Source organism: Staurois parvus, unplaced genomic scaffold (genome assembly GCF_062004578.1).
Source record: "Staurois parvus isolate SC_StPar_1 unplaced genomic scaffold, SC_StPar_1.0 ptg000086l, whole genome shotgun sequence".
Classification (NCBI taxonomy): domain Eukaryota; kingdom Metazoa; phylum Chordata; class Amphibia; order Anura; family Ranidae; genus Staurois; species Staurois parvus.
In genome coordinates, this window is record NW_028317882.1 from 14706658 (window position 1) to 14724078 (window position 17421).

Consider the following 17421-nt stretch of genomic DNA (forward strand, 5'->3'; position numbering starts at 1 on the left):
AGTTGGTAATCGACATTCCTCAGAGGGGACATCTACACTGATCATCATGGCACTGATAATCAGTGTGGCCCTACCAGTGCCCATCAATGCCACATATCGGTGCCCAACAGAGCTGCCTTTCAGTGCCAGTCAGTGTCGCCAATCAGTGCTGCCTAACTGTGCTCATTAGTGCCGCCTATCTGTGCCAATCAGTGATGCCTGCCAATGCCCATCAGTGCCCATCACTGCAGGCTCATTACCGCACATCAGTGAAGCAGAAAAATTACTTATTTACAAAATTTTATAACAAAAATAACTTTTTTTTTTTTCAAAATTTTTAGTCTTAGTCTTTTTTTTTTTTTTTTTTTTTTTTTTTTAGTTTGTTTAGCAAAAGAATAAAAATCCCAGTGGTGATTAAATACCACTAAAAGAAATCTCTATCTGTCTTAAAAAAAAAAAAAAAAAATTATAACAAATGTTGTTTGGCTACAGTGTTGCATGACCACACAATTGTCATTCAAAGTGCGACAGCACTGAAAGCTGAAAATTGGTTGGCCTGAGCAGGAAGGGGGTGAAAGTGGCTGGTAGGCAAGTGTTCTAAAGTCCTGTTTTCCTCCTGCCTCAGGTGGGACCCACAGCACTGCCCTGATTTTCTGCTAAAGTGACTCCTTTACATTACAGGGTCATATGCAGTCACTGTTGTGTGCACAATCTCACTTGCACTTACAGCCATACTTGCGCTGCCTGTGTGCACACACACACACACACACACACTCTGACAGCCCAGAAGCTGACACAGCTTACAAACTTTGCCCCTGTACTTCCTCCAATGTATGATTGCGATTAGGCCAAGGAGCACAGGGCATTGGCAATAGGGATGATGGGACATGTAGTTCCAAACAAGGTGAAAAACCTGTCCACTCTGCTTGCTGCTTTGGATGTCCTTTAGGCAGTCGCATACAACTTTTATGGGTGCTAGTACATCAACAGCTGACCCTGTTAGACTGCACAAGGGGATGCAGGATACTCTTGAAAACAAACAGGGACACCAGAGAAGTGCATCACTAGCACAATAAAACGCTTTTATATAACAAAACAAATATGCACTCACGTGACCCTGGGGGGGGGGCGCATTTCACAGGGATATTACTATAGTCTTGGTCAGAGACCTAGCTTGGTATACGCCAGTAGAATACTTCCTCTGTACTCTTACCAGCAGGCTTGCAACACGCAGCACTCCTGCTGCTGGCTCTGAGGAAAGGTATACCAATATCCCCCTGACAAGGTGAATCATAAGAAAAGTTGAAATTGAAGCGCCAGACCACTTTTAAGAGGTACAAATACAACTTTATTCCATTAAAGGTCAGCGGTTCAATTCGAGTAGCAGCCAATGCGTTTCAGGGATCCAAGTGTCTCCATCAGGGCTAAAAAGAACATAAGATTTTCATTACAATCTGGTTTTAATTATGACTCCTCTGAGGGGACATTGTGTTGATGTCAAACAGCATATCATATTGAGAGTATCAAAACAATTTACATAAAAATGAGAACGTGTGCTGAACAAAAATGAGCATATGGGTGCTGAAAAACAAAACCAAAAAATGTTATAATCATTATTATTAAAATGGTATATTGTGGTTGATATGTTGGCCTAATATAAAAAGGTAGTATAATAATAAAATGATTAAAGATCATAATGATGGTACTACTGAAAGTCATAACACATTCATACATTCTCGGTAATAAATTGATCTAAAAGGAATGTTACATGTTACAACCTGATTGTTATGGTTTTTAACATTTTTAGAATGCACAAAAACACTCTTTTATGTTAGAGCAATGATAAACCCAAACAGACATAATTTAGCATTTTTAATAAATGTTATCAGTCACATGTCCCAAACACACACTGCTCACTCACCGTTCACACACTGCAGGCTTTACACATCCATCACTATGTTTCTTTTTGTGATTGGTTCAGACCCTCCCACTATCAACCAATGCCACTCTGAGTCTAGACACATCTTCCCCCTTTGACCTTCCCCTTCCTCCCTCTCCTCCTTTTTTGGAGCCAATTTAGTCTTCTAAACATGGCAGACTGGACTAACATGGTTGCTGCCAAACAAGCTGCTGATTAGGCCTTTGCTTTTAATTTACACTGGCATAAGTGAGGATACCTTTTATTTTCCCATCAGATCTTACCAATAATAATTTTACCTAATATTCACCCTGATCTCATTCTATCCTTTCTTCAGATTCCATTGTAAGTCCAGTTTACTCCTGGTCTGTTCACTTTATTGCCAGTCAAGGTAATGCACAGTTTGTTTGTTTTTTTTTTTTCCTCTCAGATCTGTCTTGTTAATGTATGTTGTCAACATGAGTCGGTATCTTTGACCTCAGACACACTATTTTACTTACCATACCGCATACAGCAATGGTCTGTACATACACAAATGATCTGCTTCAGATGATCTATTCCCCAGATGCACTCTATAGCCTGTGGGTATACAACCTTGTGATTGCCTTCTGGGTTGTGCATACACACAGTACAATCAGATTGCACATTCGTGATTGGATCCACCACCAATGGAATGGGCCACTTGAATTGTACCCCTTAATGCATGATATTTTTAAGACTGGGCAGTTTGCTCAGTGATTGGACAGCCAGTTCGTACAATGTATGGCTCCGATCAGCTCTTTCGTTATATTTTTGTCATTTTCTATATGTTTTACTAGGTCCAAAAAGTTTTAATTTTAATAACAATGTATCATTGCAGAGGAGGTATCATCATCCTTAGCGGTATTCACGCCAATATCATTTTTATTATCTTTTTATACTTTTTTTTTTTGTATAGATTAAGGCTAACCTATCAACCACAATATACCATTTTAATAATAATGATTATAATTATTATTTGTTTTGTTTTTCAGCACCCATGTTCTCATTTTTGTTCAGCACTCATGTTCTCATTTTTATGTAAATTTTTTTGATACTCATTATGATTGTCTCTTTTAATTATGACTCCTTTGAGGGGACTTTGTGTTCATGTCAGATTGAAATTAAAATCTTCTGTTTTAGCCCTGATCAAGGGGGCACTTGGAACACTGAAACGCGTTGGTTACATCTTAACTTATTCCTCTGACCTTTAATGGAATAAAGTTGTATCTGGACCTTTTAACAGTGGTGTGGCACCTCAATTTCAACTTTTCTTACAATTTTCTACAAGCCAGGGAGACTGGAAATCCTCTGGGGTGTTGAAGCCGCCTGCCCAGGAACATTTACACCAACATATCTTAAGATAACAATACCAGTGGAGTGTACCTGCCGGTCCATTGCGGTCTTTCCTCAGGCTGAATCATAAGTCACCCCCACACGTCACATAGCGGATTGCCATGACAATGTGTTTTGGAAACGTATTCCCCATTTCTCAATTTTTAAACAGGCAGGATAGGCTTCCCTGAAGAGAAGTTCTCTAGGATTGCCTAAGGGTGAATAGTGTAGGAGATGGGTGGACAGATTGAGGTAGAGAGTTCCAGAGGATGGGGCGAGGCTCTGGAGAAGTCCTGGAGGCAAGCATGGGAAGAGGAGATGAGAGCTAGAGAGAGAGAGTTGTGAAATGGCTTTGTATGTTCTAAGTATTTTGAATTTTATTTGTTTGCCATTCCTTTCACTGGCTTCTGATTACCAGAGAGGGGTGGTGGATACTGAGCAGGTGGCAGGGTACATGAGTCTGGCAGCAGCATTCATGATTGACTGAAGGGGTAGAGGTAGGCCTATGAGAAGGTTGCAATAGTAAAGGCGAGAGATAAGGGAGTAAATGAGTAGTTTGATGGTTTAATTGGTTAGGAAGGGGTGTATTTTAAAAATGTTACCAAGGTGATGTTCACAAGCTTTGGACAGTGGTTGGATTTGGGGCTTAAAGGACAGGGCAGAATCTACTATATCTAGTACCCTGGCACAAAGAGAAGCACTGATAGTTGTACTATTGAACTTGATGGAAAACTCACGGAGGATGGCACAGGCTGGGGGGGGTGAGAAATATTAAAAGCCTGGTTTTAGAAAGTTTTAGTTTGAGGATGTTGGTAAGAGAAGTGTGAGAAGAGAATGAACGTGTGCGGTGAGGAGTGATAGATTTGGTTAGCATACAGATGATATTGGAAGCCATGGGAGGTTATCAAGTGATCAAGAGAGAAAGTGTAGGTAAAGATGAGAAGGGGGTCAAAGGACAGAGCCCTACAGGATTCCTACAGAAAGCGGAAGTGAGGAGGAGGAGATAGAGCTGTAGGCAACACTGATCTTAACTGGTTCTTCTCCCATTAAAATGTTCATTCAGAGTCTTGGGCGTCGTGGGAGTGGAGTTTATTTAGGAGGAGCAGGTGGTTAACAGTATAAAAGGCAGCAGAAAGGTCTAATATTAAGGACTATGGATTAGTGGCTATTGGTTTTAACAGTTAATAAATTGATCGTGCGTTTTAGTAGAGCAGTTTGGAGTGTTACAAGCGAAAGCCACACTGTAAGGGGTCAAGAAGGTTGGTAGTGAGCTAGGATCTTAGACAGAGCTAAGCATTGTAAATGTTTAAAGGTAAATGGGAGCAAAAAACATGGGTCTTAAGTTGTTCAGACTGGTGGGGTCCATTGAGGGCTTTTTAAGTGACGAGATGAATGGAGATGAACTTAGAGAAGATTTTTCAGACAGCCTCTCCCTGTTGCTGGTGGTGTATTACATCCAGAGGTCACTAAGTTGCATGTCTGGTGGAGCTGTCCACACACCAGACAGCTCTTGGAATGCAGTATTTTATCTATGCTTTTCAGTCAAGGGAGTGGTCATAACACACTATCCAAAATAATCCTACTGTCAGCCCTGCCCAGATCATATTCCTGTGTTTCAAAAACTCTTCTGCTTTGCTTGCTGATGAGAATGAAAAATCTATGATGAGCAAGATTGTTTTAAAAGCTTCTAGGGCCCTTAGATGGATTGCATGAGTTCTGCAGAGCTCCAAATTCTGTCCACAAATTCTGTAGATAAGATTCCCCCTTACAGAGTTTGCCCATAAATCTGAGTGAAAGTTGAAACCTGCATTACCATGAGAATACCAATACCCCAATTCCCCTTGCAAGTGATTGGTATCCCACTTCAGCCATGAGGAACACCAAGCACCACAACTCATATTCAGACTGGAGTCATCGCTCTGCTTCCACCTCATATCCAGACCTTCTCCTATAGATCTTATACTGCTTCTCTCTCCTTGCCGCTCACTTCCCCGACTCCTATCTTTATCTTGAGCACCAAAAGAAAGTATCCTATCAGGTCAAAAACTACTGAAAGTATATATAGAATTGTATTATATGTCTATGATTATGGAGAGGGAGCCATCCACAATACCTAAAACAATACCATAAAAATGGATTTATGGCTCTTACCACTCTAAACATGTAGTATAGGATAGTTCAAAAAAGAAAAAAAGGGGGGGGGGAGAACACAAAATGATTAAGCTATGACAGATATCTCTACAAAAATCTTTATTGACATTTACACAAAAAGATACCTGGTGAGTTAAAACACACACATCACCCATCATGTCCCCAAATATATGAGCGTTGTTCAAGGATTGTTTCAAATATCATAATGTATATCCATGTGAGCATTACCACATGGCAACAAATTAGCTAAGAAGCAAGTAACTATCCTCAAAGCAGCCTGACAAATAGATAAGGGTTTTGTTGTTAATTAATGAATATCCATGAATTGCTCATAGTGTTCCAACAGTACAGACAGTCTAGAGGAGTGATGTGGATTGGCAGGTGTTTATAGTCCACCACAGACAAACAAGTGTAGTACCACCATCAAAACTCCCTTGTGTCTGAGAAGAAAAGTGTCACTTAGGAACCTCCAAGCTGCACAAGAATGTCGCTATGTGTCATGGAACTCAAAAAAGTCCATCAGGTGGAAGCTTAATCCCTGTGGTCCAGAGGGGGATAGTAGGATGGCAAAATACCCTCCTTCGCACAGGTATTAAGTGTTATCAAAGGGCAACATGTAGTGATGCACCGATATGTGAAAAAAATATGTGAAAAAAATTATGGGCCAAAAATAGGGTTATTGGAGTTTTGCTGATAAAGAATAGAAGATGCCGATAATGATCATTGACTTTGATGCAAAAGCTCCCCCACTGACTTTGATGCTAAATCTTGTCCCATGGACTTCAATGCAAAAAACGCCCCCTAATAACTTCAAAGCAAAAACTCCTTTACGTTTTTGTAATTTTATATATTTAATTTTATTTTCTGTCAGCTTTTATTGAAAGCAACACACAATTTGTTACTGGATTGTATTTTTAAATTCATAGTCATTTAAATTCATGACCTTCATTAAAAAGTCGAATATACCGTATTTTCCGGCGTATAAGGCGACTGGGTGTATAAGACGACCCCCTAATTTTCCAGTTAAAACATAGGTTTTGGGCTATACTCGTCATATAAGACTACCCCCCTTCTGAGGCAACACCATTTAACCCCTAGCCTACAGGGCACTTATACCCACTTCCCCCCCAGGCCAATTTTCAGCTTTCAGCACTGTCACACTTTGACAATGGCGCGGTCATGCAACACTGTACCCATATGAAATAGGTGGCACTGATGAGGAGGCACTGGTAGGTGGCACTGATGGGCATTGACAGGCATCACTGATACATGGCACTGATAGGCGGCACTGACTGGCACTGATAGGCGGCACTGACTGGCACTGATAGTGCGGCACTGACTGGCAGCACTGATAGGTGGCACTGATGGGCATTGACAGACATCACTGATGGGCACTGAAAGGCAGCACTGATACATGGCACTGATAGGCGGCACTGATTGGCAGCACTGGCATTGATAGGTGGCACTGATGGGTGGCACTGAAAAGCAGCTCAGATGGGCACTGATGTGGCATTGATGTGCACTGGTAGGCACTGATATTTTGCATTGATGTGGCACTGATGGACACTGACAGCTGGCACTGCTGGGGCTACACTGATCATCAGGGCACACTGATCATCAGTGCCCTGATGATCAGTGTACATGTCCCCTCCGCGGAAAGCTGATTACCGGCTCTCCTCTCCTCTCGAGCTGTCAGCGTGACAGCTCGAGAGGAGAGAAATGCCGATAACCGGCATTTCCCTGTTTACATGTGATCAGCTGTGATTGGACACAGCTGGTCACATGACCGAGCCGACATCTTCGGCTCTATCCGTGATCGGTGATCCGCTGTGTCCAAGGGACGCATGCGCAGAGAATGGAAGGACGTCATATGAGCCAATCACGGCAAGTAATGTATTCTATTAATGAATACAGAGCCTGCTCGGATTGGCTGCGTCAGAGAGGCGGGCTGATGTCACAACTTCAGCCAATCCGAGCAGGCTCTGTATTCATTAATAGAATACATCGCTCGCCGTGATTGGCTCAGCGCGGTATACTGTATGTAGCTGAAGCTACCGTACAGTATTACCGCACATCCAGCGGTTCTATACCCGGCGTATAAGACGACCCCCAATTGTTGGGGTATGTTTTTAAGTAAAAAAGTCATCTTATACGCCGGAAAATACGGTAATGCAATTCTATATAAGAAAAAAAATGTTTAAATAAAATATATATAAATGTATATGTATGTACAGTGGGGATCGAAAGTTTGGGCACCCCAGCTAAAAAGTTGTATTAACCTCCCTAACGGTATTCCCGAGTGTAGCTCGGGGTAAAATGTCTATACCAAAAGCGGTAACCCCGAGCTACACTCGGGCTTACCATGCAGCGCTGTATAGGGAGTCCCTGCAGCACTTACCTTGTCCTTCGCTCCCGCGATGTGTCCCCTGCAGCGTCCCCGGCCATCTCCTCCGGCTGATGCCGGCATCCGCCTCCTGTGTTCCGGTCCCTGTGACGTCGGGACGTACGGGCGCCGCCAGCAGTGGGAAATTTGAAAATTTTAAAAAAAATTCATTTTTTGCAAAACGATTTTACATAGTAAAACATTGCTGTTTCAACCCATTTCACATACATTTTGTCCCTAGTGCTTTATCCTGTTCCCTGTCTTCTAAGTTTGCAGGCAGAAAGATCAAAATGCAAAGTCCATGGCGTCCAAAAAGCATCCCTTTACGTCAAAATCGGTTTTAGATCAGCTAGAGAACAGCGATAGTAAATCAGAACCACTTGCAGAATTGAGTGATAATGATTCGTGGAGAAATTCGTCATCAGACACTGAAAACAATTTTGCGACTTTGCTCAGCGATGTGCGAACTTGGCGCTATATTTAAAATTTCAGTGTTTTTGGTTTGATTATATAATTGAATTAAATATATGATTAAGAATCTTGTTCAGACAGATTTCAGTGCGTTATTCCTAAAAATTACAGCCTACAATAAAAAAACTACATATTTCCATGCAAAATAATGGTACCGCTTTCAGCACCAAAAATATGAAATAATCATACCGCTAGGGAGGTTAATGTGCATAAAGAAGCCAAGGAAAGATGGAAAAATCTCCAAAAGGCATCAAATTACAGATTAGACATTCTTATAATATGTCAACAAAAGTTAGATTTTATTTCCATCATTTACACTTTCAAAATAACAGAAAACAAAAAAATGGTGTCTGCAAAAGTTTGGGCACCCTGCAGAGTTAATATCTTGTACTGCCCCCTTTGGCAAGTATCACAGCTTGTAAACACTTTTTGTAGCCAGCCAAGAGTCTTTCAATTCTTGTTTGAGGTATCTTTGCCCATTCTTCCTTACAAAAGTCTTCCAGTTCTTTGAGATTTCTGGGCTGTCTGTCACGCACTGCTCTTTTAAGGTCTATCCATAGATTTTCAATTATGTTGAGGTCAGGAGATTGTGAAGGCCATGGCAAAACCTTCAGTTTACGCCTCTTGATGTAATCCCCCGTGGATTTTGAGGTGTGTTTAGGATCATTATCCATTTGTAGAAGCCATCCTCTCTTTAACTTCAGCTTTTTCACAGATGGCATCAAGTTACCATCCAAAATTTGCTGAAATTTTATTGAATCCATTTTTCCTTCTACTCGTGAGATGTTCCCTATGCTTAACAGTTGGACAGAGGTTCTTTTCATTAAATTCTGTGCCCCTTCTTCTCCAAATGTACCTTTGCTCATTCCGACCAAAAAGTTCAATTTTAACCTCATCGGTCCACAGAACTTGTTTCCAAAATGCATCAGGCTTGTCTATATGTTCATTTGCAAAGTTCAAACGATGATTTTTGTGGTGAGGACGTAGAAGAGGTTTTCTTCTGATGGCTCTTCCATGAAGACCATATTTGTACAAGTATCTCTTTATAGTGGAATAGTGTACCACAACTCCAGTGTCTGCCAGATCTTTCTGGAGAGATCGTGCAGTCAAACGTGGGTTTTGAATTGTTTTTCTCACAATCCTGCGAGCTGTTCTGTCTGATATTTTTCTTGGTCTTCCAGATGTTGCTTTAACTTCCACTGTTCCTGATGACTGCCATTTCTTAATTACATTCCGAACAGAGGATATTGACATCTGAAAACGCTTTGCTATCTTCTTATAGCCTTCTCTAGCTTTGTGAGCGTCAAGTATTTTCAGTTTCAGTTTTCTAGACAACTGCTAAGAAGAACCCATGGTGCTGATTGTTGGGGCAAGGTCAGATGAGTCTGGGCATTTAAAACCTTTTGAGATTGACATCACCTGGTCTTCCCAGACGATGATTGAGAACAATAAAAATGAAAGAAAAAATATTCCTGCACCAATCCAAATTAAATAAATCACTTTTCTAAATTGCTGCTGTACAAAAAGTGTGAATACACAAACAGTGAAATGTATAAATAGCGCAAAATAGATATTAATAAATGACAAAGTATCAAAATTCCATATCACTTAGTGCATATTTGTGTCAAAAAAACTCCATAAAGTCCCTTGTGGTGAAAAATAAAGACCTCCAAATGAGATTCCTAGCCTTCCACCTTTCACCCGTGCACACCAACATCAAATGCACTCACCAGCTTTAGGTGAATGTAAAGCCTTTGGGAATTTTATAGGGAATCCCACGCCCTCTTTCCATCCACTCAATGTTAGCCTCCCCAAGATAAGATCCTCTTTCAGGTCCTCACCGTGGCCTCCTCGCTTCCTCCACCGTGTTTTCAGAGAAAAAAACTTACATAGTGTAATATTGCCAAGATCATTCTAATCCTATATTAAACAGACTCCAGGCCACTCACATTTCAATAGATAATAAAAGCACATTTATTGGGCCCAAGACAGCCAGATGATCACAACCAGCACATCCTCCAGGGTTCCCACATCAATGCAGTCAGATGAGGCAGAGACTTGGCTAATAACCAGCCTAAATAGGAAATAAAACCTAACTGTATCTGTGTGTGTGTATGTGTGTGTGTATATATATATATATGTGTGTGTATATATTATATATTTTGGTTTTCTTTTCTGTCAATTTCACTTTCCGTTTTTGGCCAAGTACATCCTGAATTTTCGGCTTTGGTCCAGAATTTTAATTTCGGTGCACCACCAACAACATCCATTCTTGGACCAGTCCTTAGTATGTATAATAATTCAGAACTGGAAATTTCCACTTGATAAGCCTTTCTCACAAAGCCCTTAACCTCCCTAGCGGTCTGATTATGTCAGTATTTCTGTGCTCAAAGCAGCACATTTTTTTGCATGGAAATATGTAGTTTTTTTTTATTGTAGGCCTGTAATTTTTAGGAATAACTCACTGAAATCTGTCCAAACAAGAGTCTAGTAAACATCACGGGTATGATAAAATTTAAAACACAAAATCATAAATTATAATTTAATAAATCATCATAAAAAATAATATAAATATAATTCAATAATATAATCAAACCAAAAACACTGAAATTTGAAATAGAGCGCCAAGTTCGCACATCACTGAGCTTAGTCACAAAATCGTTTTCAGTGTCTGATGATGAATTTCCCCATGAATCATCACTCAATTCTGCAAGTGATTCTAATTTACTATTGCTGTTCTCTAGCTGGTCTAAAACCGCTTTTGACCTAAAGGGACGCTTTTTGGATGCCATGGACGTTTCTCAGTTTCCAGGCAGAAAGAACAGTAAAAATGCAGGCAGGGCACAGGACAAAGCACTAGGGACAAAATGTATGTGAAATGCTTTGATACAGTAATGTAATACTATCAGATTTTAGTGTATTGAGTGAATGTGTCACTTTTTAAAATTTCCCGCCGGTTCCATCCTCATACATCCCGACGTTGCAGGGAACAGAACCCGGAAGACAGATGCCGGCATCTGCCGGAGGAGATGCCCGGGGACGCTGCAAGGGGGACAGTGCGGGAGCGAAGGACAAGGTAAGTGCAGAAAGGATCCCTGAGCAACGATGCAGGGTATTCCCCAGTGTAGCTCGAGGTTACCACTTTTGGTGCTGAAATTTTATCCCGAGCTACACTCGGGAATACCTCCAGGGAGGTTAAAGCAGCTAAAGCCATGCAAGTGCACCAATCATAAATGATCCAGTATACTTATCAGTCTCTCATAGTGTAGATTAAAGTAAATCCAGAGTGGAGCATGGACAGAGGAGGATTTCAACTAAGAGAAGGGGCAAGAGTACAAGTGACACATCCTGCTGACTGTAAGTTATGTCCCTTGTGTTGATTTTTCTGTTTATCTGGCTGTAATTAGGCTTTAAAGAGCCAATACAGTCTGTATAGCGTCACCTGGGTTCACAAAAAAATCTGCTAGGGTTGACCCTAGTATATTGCACTCACAACATGAGAAGCCTGGGATTTCACTTGGCTCACAGCTGCTGGTGTGCAAAGCTCCGCTCCAATTGCAGGGATTCATGTGTGCTTCCTATCCAAATGGTTTAGTGCTCAACACCCTATTGAGTCTAGTGCTGGCTGCAGTGATCCTCTTTGAAGGCTATCACATCAGGATGCATATAGTGCAAGTCAGACTAGAACCATGTTGGAATCATCTGTCAACCAGCCTGACAGATTTTTTTTTTTACATACAATTGCTGCCAGCGGCTACAGCCGCGAGCAGTAATCATTGTCTGTTTTCTCTCGGCAGAACATAATAGCTCCATGGAAGGGATTCCCCCACCAACACGAACTGTGTTGATGGGGGAATTGAGCAATTTTCTTTCCTGCAACCCATGGTTACAGAAAAGAAAATTACATCATCTTTGGCTTGCCTTAGTTCTGTTCTTCCTACAGTCTTCCTGAAAGGATGAGGTGGATAATTCAGTATCAGAGATGTCCATGAATTCCATCATCTTGGGGGGCAACAGCAGCTTGAATGGAGCACAGGCACAAAGACAAATATGCAGTTAGAAGCTGGGCGGGGTGGCATGTCTGCAAGAGGCAGAGAAACAGCAGTACTCTGATCTTTCCAGTGATGAACTGGGCAGGGGGGTGTGTAAGCACAAGTCTGACAAGTGGAGTACAAGCAGGCTATGCTACCAAGTAGAATGCAAAGATGCAAACTGACCATGCTGGCCTGGATGTGCTTCCATGCCCTAGCATGGTCAGTTTGAAGTAGGAAACCAGGGGAACTGGCAGGATCACCAGGTATTGCACACAAAGGAAAGCAATGCAAAGGGAAGAGGATATGTTTTAATACCAATATATATTAACATAGACACATATATGAATTATGAAATGAAATATACACTTTAACCCCTCTGCCGGTATTCCCGAGTGTCGCTCAGGGTTAACTTTCAGTACCAGAAGCAGTAACCCCGAGCTACACTCAGGATTACCCTGCAGCGTTGCTCAGGGATCCCTCCAGCACTTACCTTGTCCTGCGCTCCCGCTATGTCCCCCCTGCAGCGTCCCCGGGCATCTCCTCCGTTCGATGCCGGCATCCATCTTCCGGGTTCTGTTCCCTGCGAGCTTCGGGACGTGCGGGGGACGGAACCAGCGGGAAATTTAAAAATGTGACATTCACTCAATACACTAAAATCTGATAGTATTACATTACTGTATCAAAGCATTTCACATACATTTTGTCCCTAGTGCTTTGTCCTGTACCCTGCCTGCATTTTTACTGTTCTTTCTGCCTGAAAACTGAGAAACGTCCATGGCATCCAAAAAGCGTCCCTTTAGGTCAAAAGTGGTTTTAGACCAGCTAGAGAACAGCGATAGTAAATTAGAACTACTTGCAGAATTGAGTGATAATGATTCGTGGGGAAATTCGTCATCAGACACTGAAAACGATTCTGCAACTGAGCTCAGCGATGTGCGAATTTGGCGCTATATTTCAAATTTCAGTGTTTTTGGTTTGATTACATTATTGAATTAAGTTTATTATATTATAATTTTTTATGATTATTTATTATATTATAATTTATGATTTCGTGTTTCAAATTTTATCATACCCAGGATGTTTACTAGACTCTTGTTCGGAAAGATTTCAGTGAGTTATTCCTAAGAATTACAGGCCTATAAGTATTGTTGAAGTCTGTCAATGGAGTATTGTTGTCTATCAATGTTCCCAAAAACGTTTCTCTAATTCATTTATCTGATGCTTTTTTTAATCAAAAATCGGTTGCATACCGCATGGATGACAGCTTCTGCCTCCCATTCTGAAATTACTGAAAGGTTTTTTTTTTTGTTTTTTTTTTAGTTTTCAAGTATCCCTTCGCACGTTAAAGCATTATGAGTGTCCAGAGAAACAGCAGTTTTTGGTAAGTTGGTGGAAGGCTAGTGCATCAGAGACTGATATATTTCCTGCAGTCAGCAGAATGACTTTTATAGTATTGAAATTATGTTGTATTTAATCATACCTAGGAAACACTGGCACTTTTAAATGCGCAGAAAGCATGTATGTTTATAACAGTAGAAACAGTTTAGGAAATTTAGACTTAATGCCCAACTTTGGGATGATCTTAAATTTACCTGTGCAGTGAGGTTCCCCCTGCACGGCATGTGTCAAATGCTCATTTGGCTAGGTGGGACGAAAGACGTACAAATTCTTATCTTACGGTTCACTCTTGCAGACGTCCTCTCTCTGTGTCCAATCCCTTGAAGCTACTTCATTTGCAGCTGTTTGATGTCATGATGTACAATGCAGGACCAGCAGTACTGCATTGAACAGTGACGGCCTGTCCACTTTCTGGAGCATCAGGAAGTGGAGGAGTAGTGCGGCGCTACTATACACAATATATCGGCACAAACTAATCACACATAAATACATGCATTAACAGTAATGAATGAGTTCACTCTCCCCCTCTTAGATCCTCACTCGAGGTACCATACCAGTGTGCAAACACAATATGTGTATCCCCTGGGGGATATGGAAATAAAGTGAACTGTGCAAAACCATGCAAAAATACTAGTACATACAGTCAGGTCCATAAATATTGGGACATTGACACAATTCTAACATTTTTGGCTCTATACACCACCACAATGGATTTAAAAATGAAAGGAACAAGATGTGCTTTAACTGCAGACTGTCAGATTTAATTTGAGGGTATTTACATCCAAATCAGGTGAACGGTGTAGGAATTACAACAGTTTGCATATGTGCCTCCCACTTGTTAAGGGACCAAAAGTAATGGGACAATTGGCTTCTCAGCTGTTCCATGGCCAGGTGTGTGTTATTCCCTCATTATCCCAATTAAGGTCTTTTTCTTAACTGTGTTCAGGTTATAACATTTTTGCTGTGAAGAAGAGGCATGTGATCTCCGCTGAGTCAAATTCAGTTTTGAGAACTGCAAAAGTAAACCAAGCATCTGTGATAATATCTTGTAGGCAGAGAAACTGCCCAATAATCTTATAAAAACCTCTGGAAGAGCATGACATTGTGAATGGATTAATGGAATTTATTTACCAAAAAAATTAAACATATACAGCCTTATTAAAAACTAATCTTTATTTCATGATGGAATAACCTTTGGATGGTAATATATTTTCCTCAAAAAGCATTTTATTCAAAAAAAATCAGATTTAAATGAAAAAAATCCAATTTTTTTTTTTTTTAAATTTTTTTTAAAAAATCATTGATTTTTATCCACCCTGGATACAAGTAATATAAATAAAATTGCCCACTCACGTTTAACAAGGTGAATAAGGCTTTCACACCACACTATGGGTGTACTGCATGGGTAATAAGCAAAAACGGGTGCACCAAGATGGCGCCCGCACTGGACGTGATGTCACCGCACCCGGGAAGCTCCTCCCACTGGCGTATCTACGCGTTATGTCACGGTCTGTCATGTGACTTCCTGGGGATTGGTATATCCTGAGGAAGTCACATGACAGACCGCGACGTAACGCGTAGGTACGCCAGTGGGAGGAGCTTCCGGGGTGCTGTGGCATCACGACTGGCGCGGGCGCCATCTTACATATTCATTTCCCCATAGACAAGCAAGCATTTAACCCATGCAGTATAGAGGGGACCCCACTCCATGGGTAAATTTTAACTGCCCAGATTTTGGCTTTAAAGTGTTACTAAACCCACAATCTTAAAACCAGTCTGTATATGCAGTAAAGCATGCCTGTTATACTCACTGTGGAACCTAAGGGAATAATCCTCTGTATTGTATAAAAAGGCTGATCCTTTCTTCTCTGCCCCTCCTCTTGTTGAAATGTCCACCTGATACGGTTGGAATCCGTAGTCGCATGCACATGCTCAGTTTGGTGTGTATTGCTAGAGGTTGTGTTTTTGTTTTTTTCTTGGGTGCATGTGATCAGCACAGGGCCAATCAGCACTGTCCAGACAGAGGGTCAGGGGTTTCACATTATCCTAGTGCAGAAAGAAAACTCTTACAAGATTTAACCAGTGCTCAGCTGAAGTCACAAGACTGCTCTAACTGCTGATGAGGAAAGGTATTTAGCAAATTATATTTACTAAAATAATTGCATTTCCATGTTTCGTGTACTGTGGGAGAACGGTTATAGTGAATGCAGGGTCCTGGGTTTAGTAACACTTTAACCAATTTTAGCTGTGATGGATTATCTTCAGATGTGTTTTTAGCTGTGATGGATTATCTTCAGGTGTATTTTTAGCTGTGATGGATTATCTTCAGATGTATTTTAACTACTGCATTTTTTATGCTTGGAGATTACTACTTTATCTTGCAGCATATGCCACTAATCTCTTGATTTTAAGTCTGCAAGGCAGATATTTATTCTACAGAGCAAGATAAAAGTTCTTCATTTCTACATAAGTCATATTGATAAAAGAGAAGACTTTTATTTAAGAAGACATAGAGCACTTAACTGTAGTAATTCACAACATCAGATATGTCTATTTCTATAATCTCATGAATTAATGCTAGCAAATTTCTGCCCAAGATCAGTGCATTTTATTGAAGTGTGTGCCATGTTAGCAATGCCCTTCCGGGGCATGCTTCTCATATATCAACAATTGAATATCTAAGTAAAGGAATACACAAAAGTAAAGCTAGACAGTAGTTTGCAGTTATAAACTAGTATATTATCTAGTTACTGGTTTGTATTTGTACACTCCAGTTTATCTGCTCAAATGCCTCAAGTTGTGGTCACTGCTAAACATCAGGGGTTGTAATGATTAAATTAGTGAAACTAATGTTATAATATAATCCTGAAAACGGTGTTGAATCAATAATCAGGGATGCTGTATACTAAAAAGCATAACAGAACATAAATAGAAATATCGCTACACTCCAAATGAACTCTGTGCTAATGTCAAACCCCTACAAGAATATTATTAATGTGTTTTTGCTAAAAAAAAAAAAAAAAAAACCAAAACGCTGCCTCCTAAATTGTCACAAACAGATATTCACATAAATCTGTGAACATGTATTGCACTGTCTCTTTAAATAAAATTTGCCAATGTTCAAAATAAATGACCAATCATTTTCTCTTCTAAAAAGAGGTGTGTGCCTTTTTTTTTTTTTTTTTTTTTTTTTTTTGATGGATGCATCATCGGTCCGATGCTGCATCTGTCCCCTCCAGCTCTAAGGGTCAGAACTCACTGCTGCTATGAGCAGAGTGGTGATTGTCAGTCACTACTCTCTGCTCTACCCCCACACGCTCACTGGAGCACTGGACTGTGGAGGAGGAGGGAGTGGCAGGCTCAGGCGGTCAGCGCTTAGCTGAGTGGCTGAGCCAGGTGCCGCTCCAGACTCTTGGGTGGATCTCGAATTAAAGTCAGGATCTTTCTCCTGCCTGGCCCAACTGAGTGACGCCAGCCAACAGCGTGCTGTCAGCTAAAAGCAGGTCACAGGAGTACAGAACGAGCACTATGATGAACAGTAGAAGTACAGCCAAAAGAGATTTGGCTGTACTTCTCAAATAAAAAAAAAGACAAATTCTAAATAAATGACCAAGGTGTTACACATCGTGTTACAAGAGTATTAATGTGTGAATGAAACATTCCCAAAAAAAGTCCACTGTGAACTTATTTCAAACAAATCCAGGAAAAACTGTCAGCACACAAGTGAACCAATC

The 17421-nt window shown here is 40.8% G+C and overlaps 1 protein-coding gene across 13 annotated transcripts in view; it reads left to right on the top strand.

Moving 5' to 3' along the window:
• The window catches only part of LOC149468552 (PWWP domain-containing DNA repair factor 3A-like), a 108926-nt gene that overhangs the window by 73219 nt on the left and 18286 nt on the right, over window positions 1–17421 (top strand). For 11 of the 13 annotated variants that reach the window (XM_089670096.1, XM_089670103.1, XM_089670097.1 and 8 more), the window contains 2 exons: window positions 2235–2288; window positions 13610–13670. In XM_089670096.1, coding sequence (XP_089526222.1) covers window positions 2235–2288; window positions 13610–13670 — 115 coding nt within the window. The remainder of the gene's footprint in view (window positions 1–2234; window positions 2289–13609; window positions 13671–17421) is intronic. The other 2 variants (XM_089670100.1, XM_089670101.1) reach the window with 1 other exon arrangement.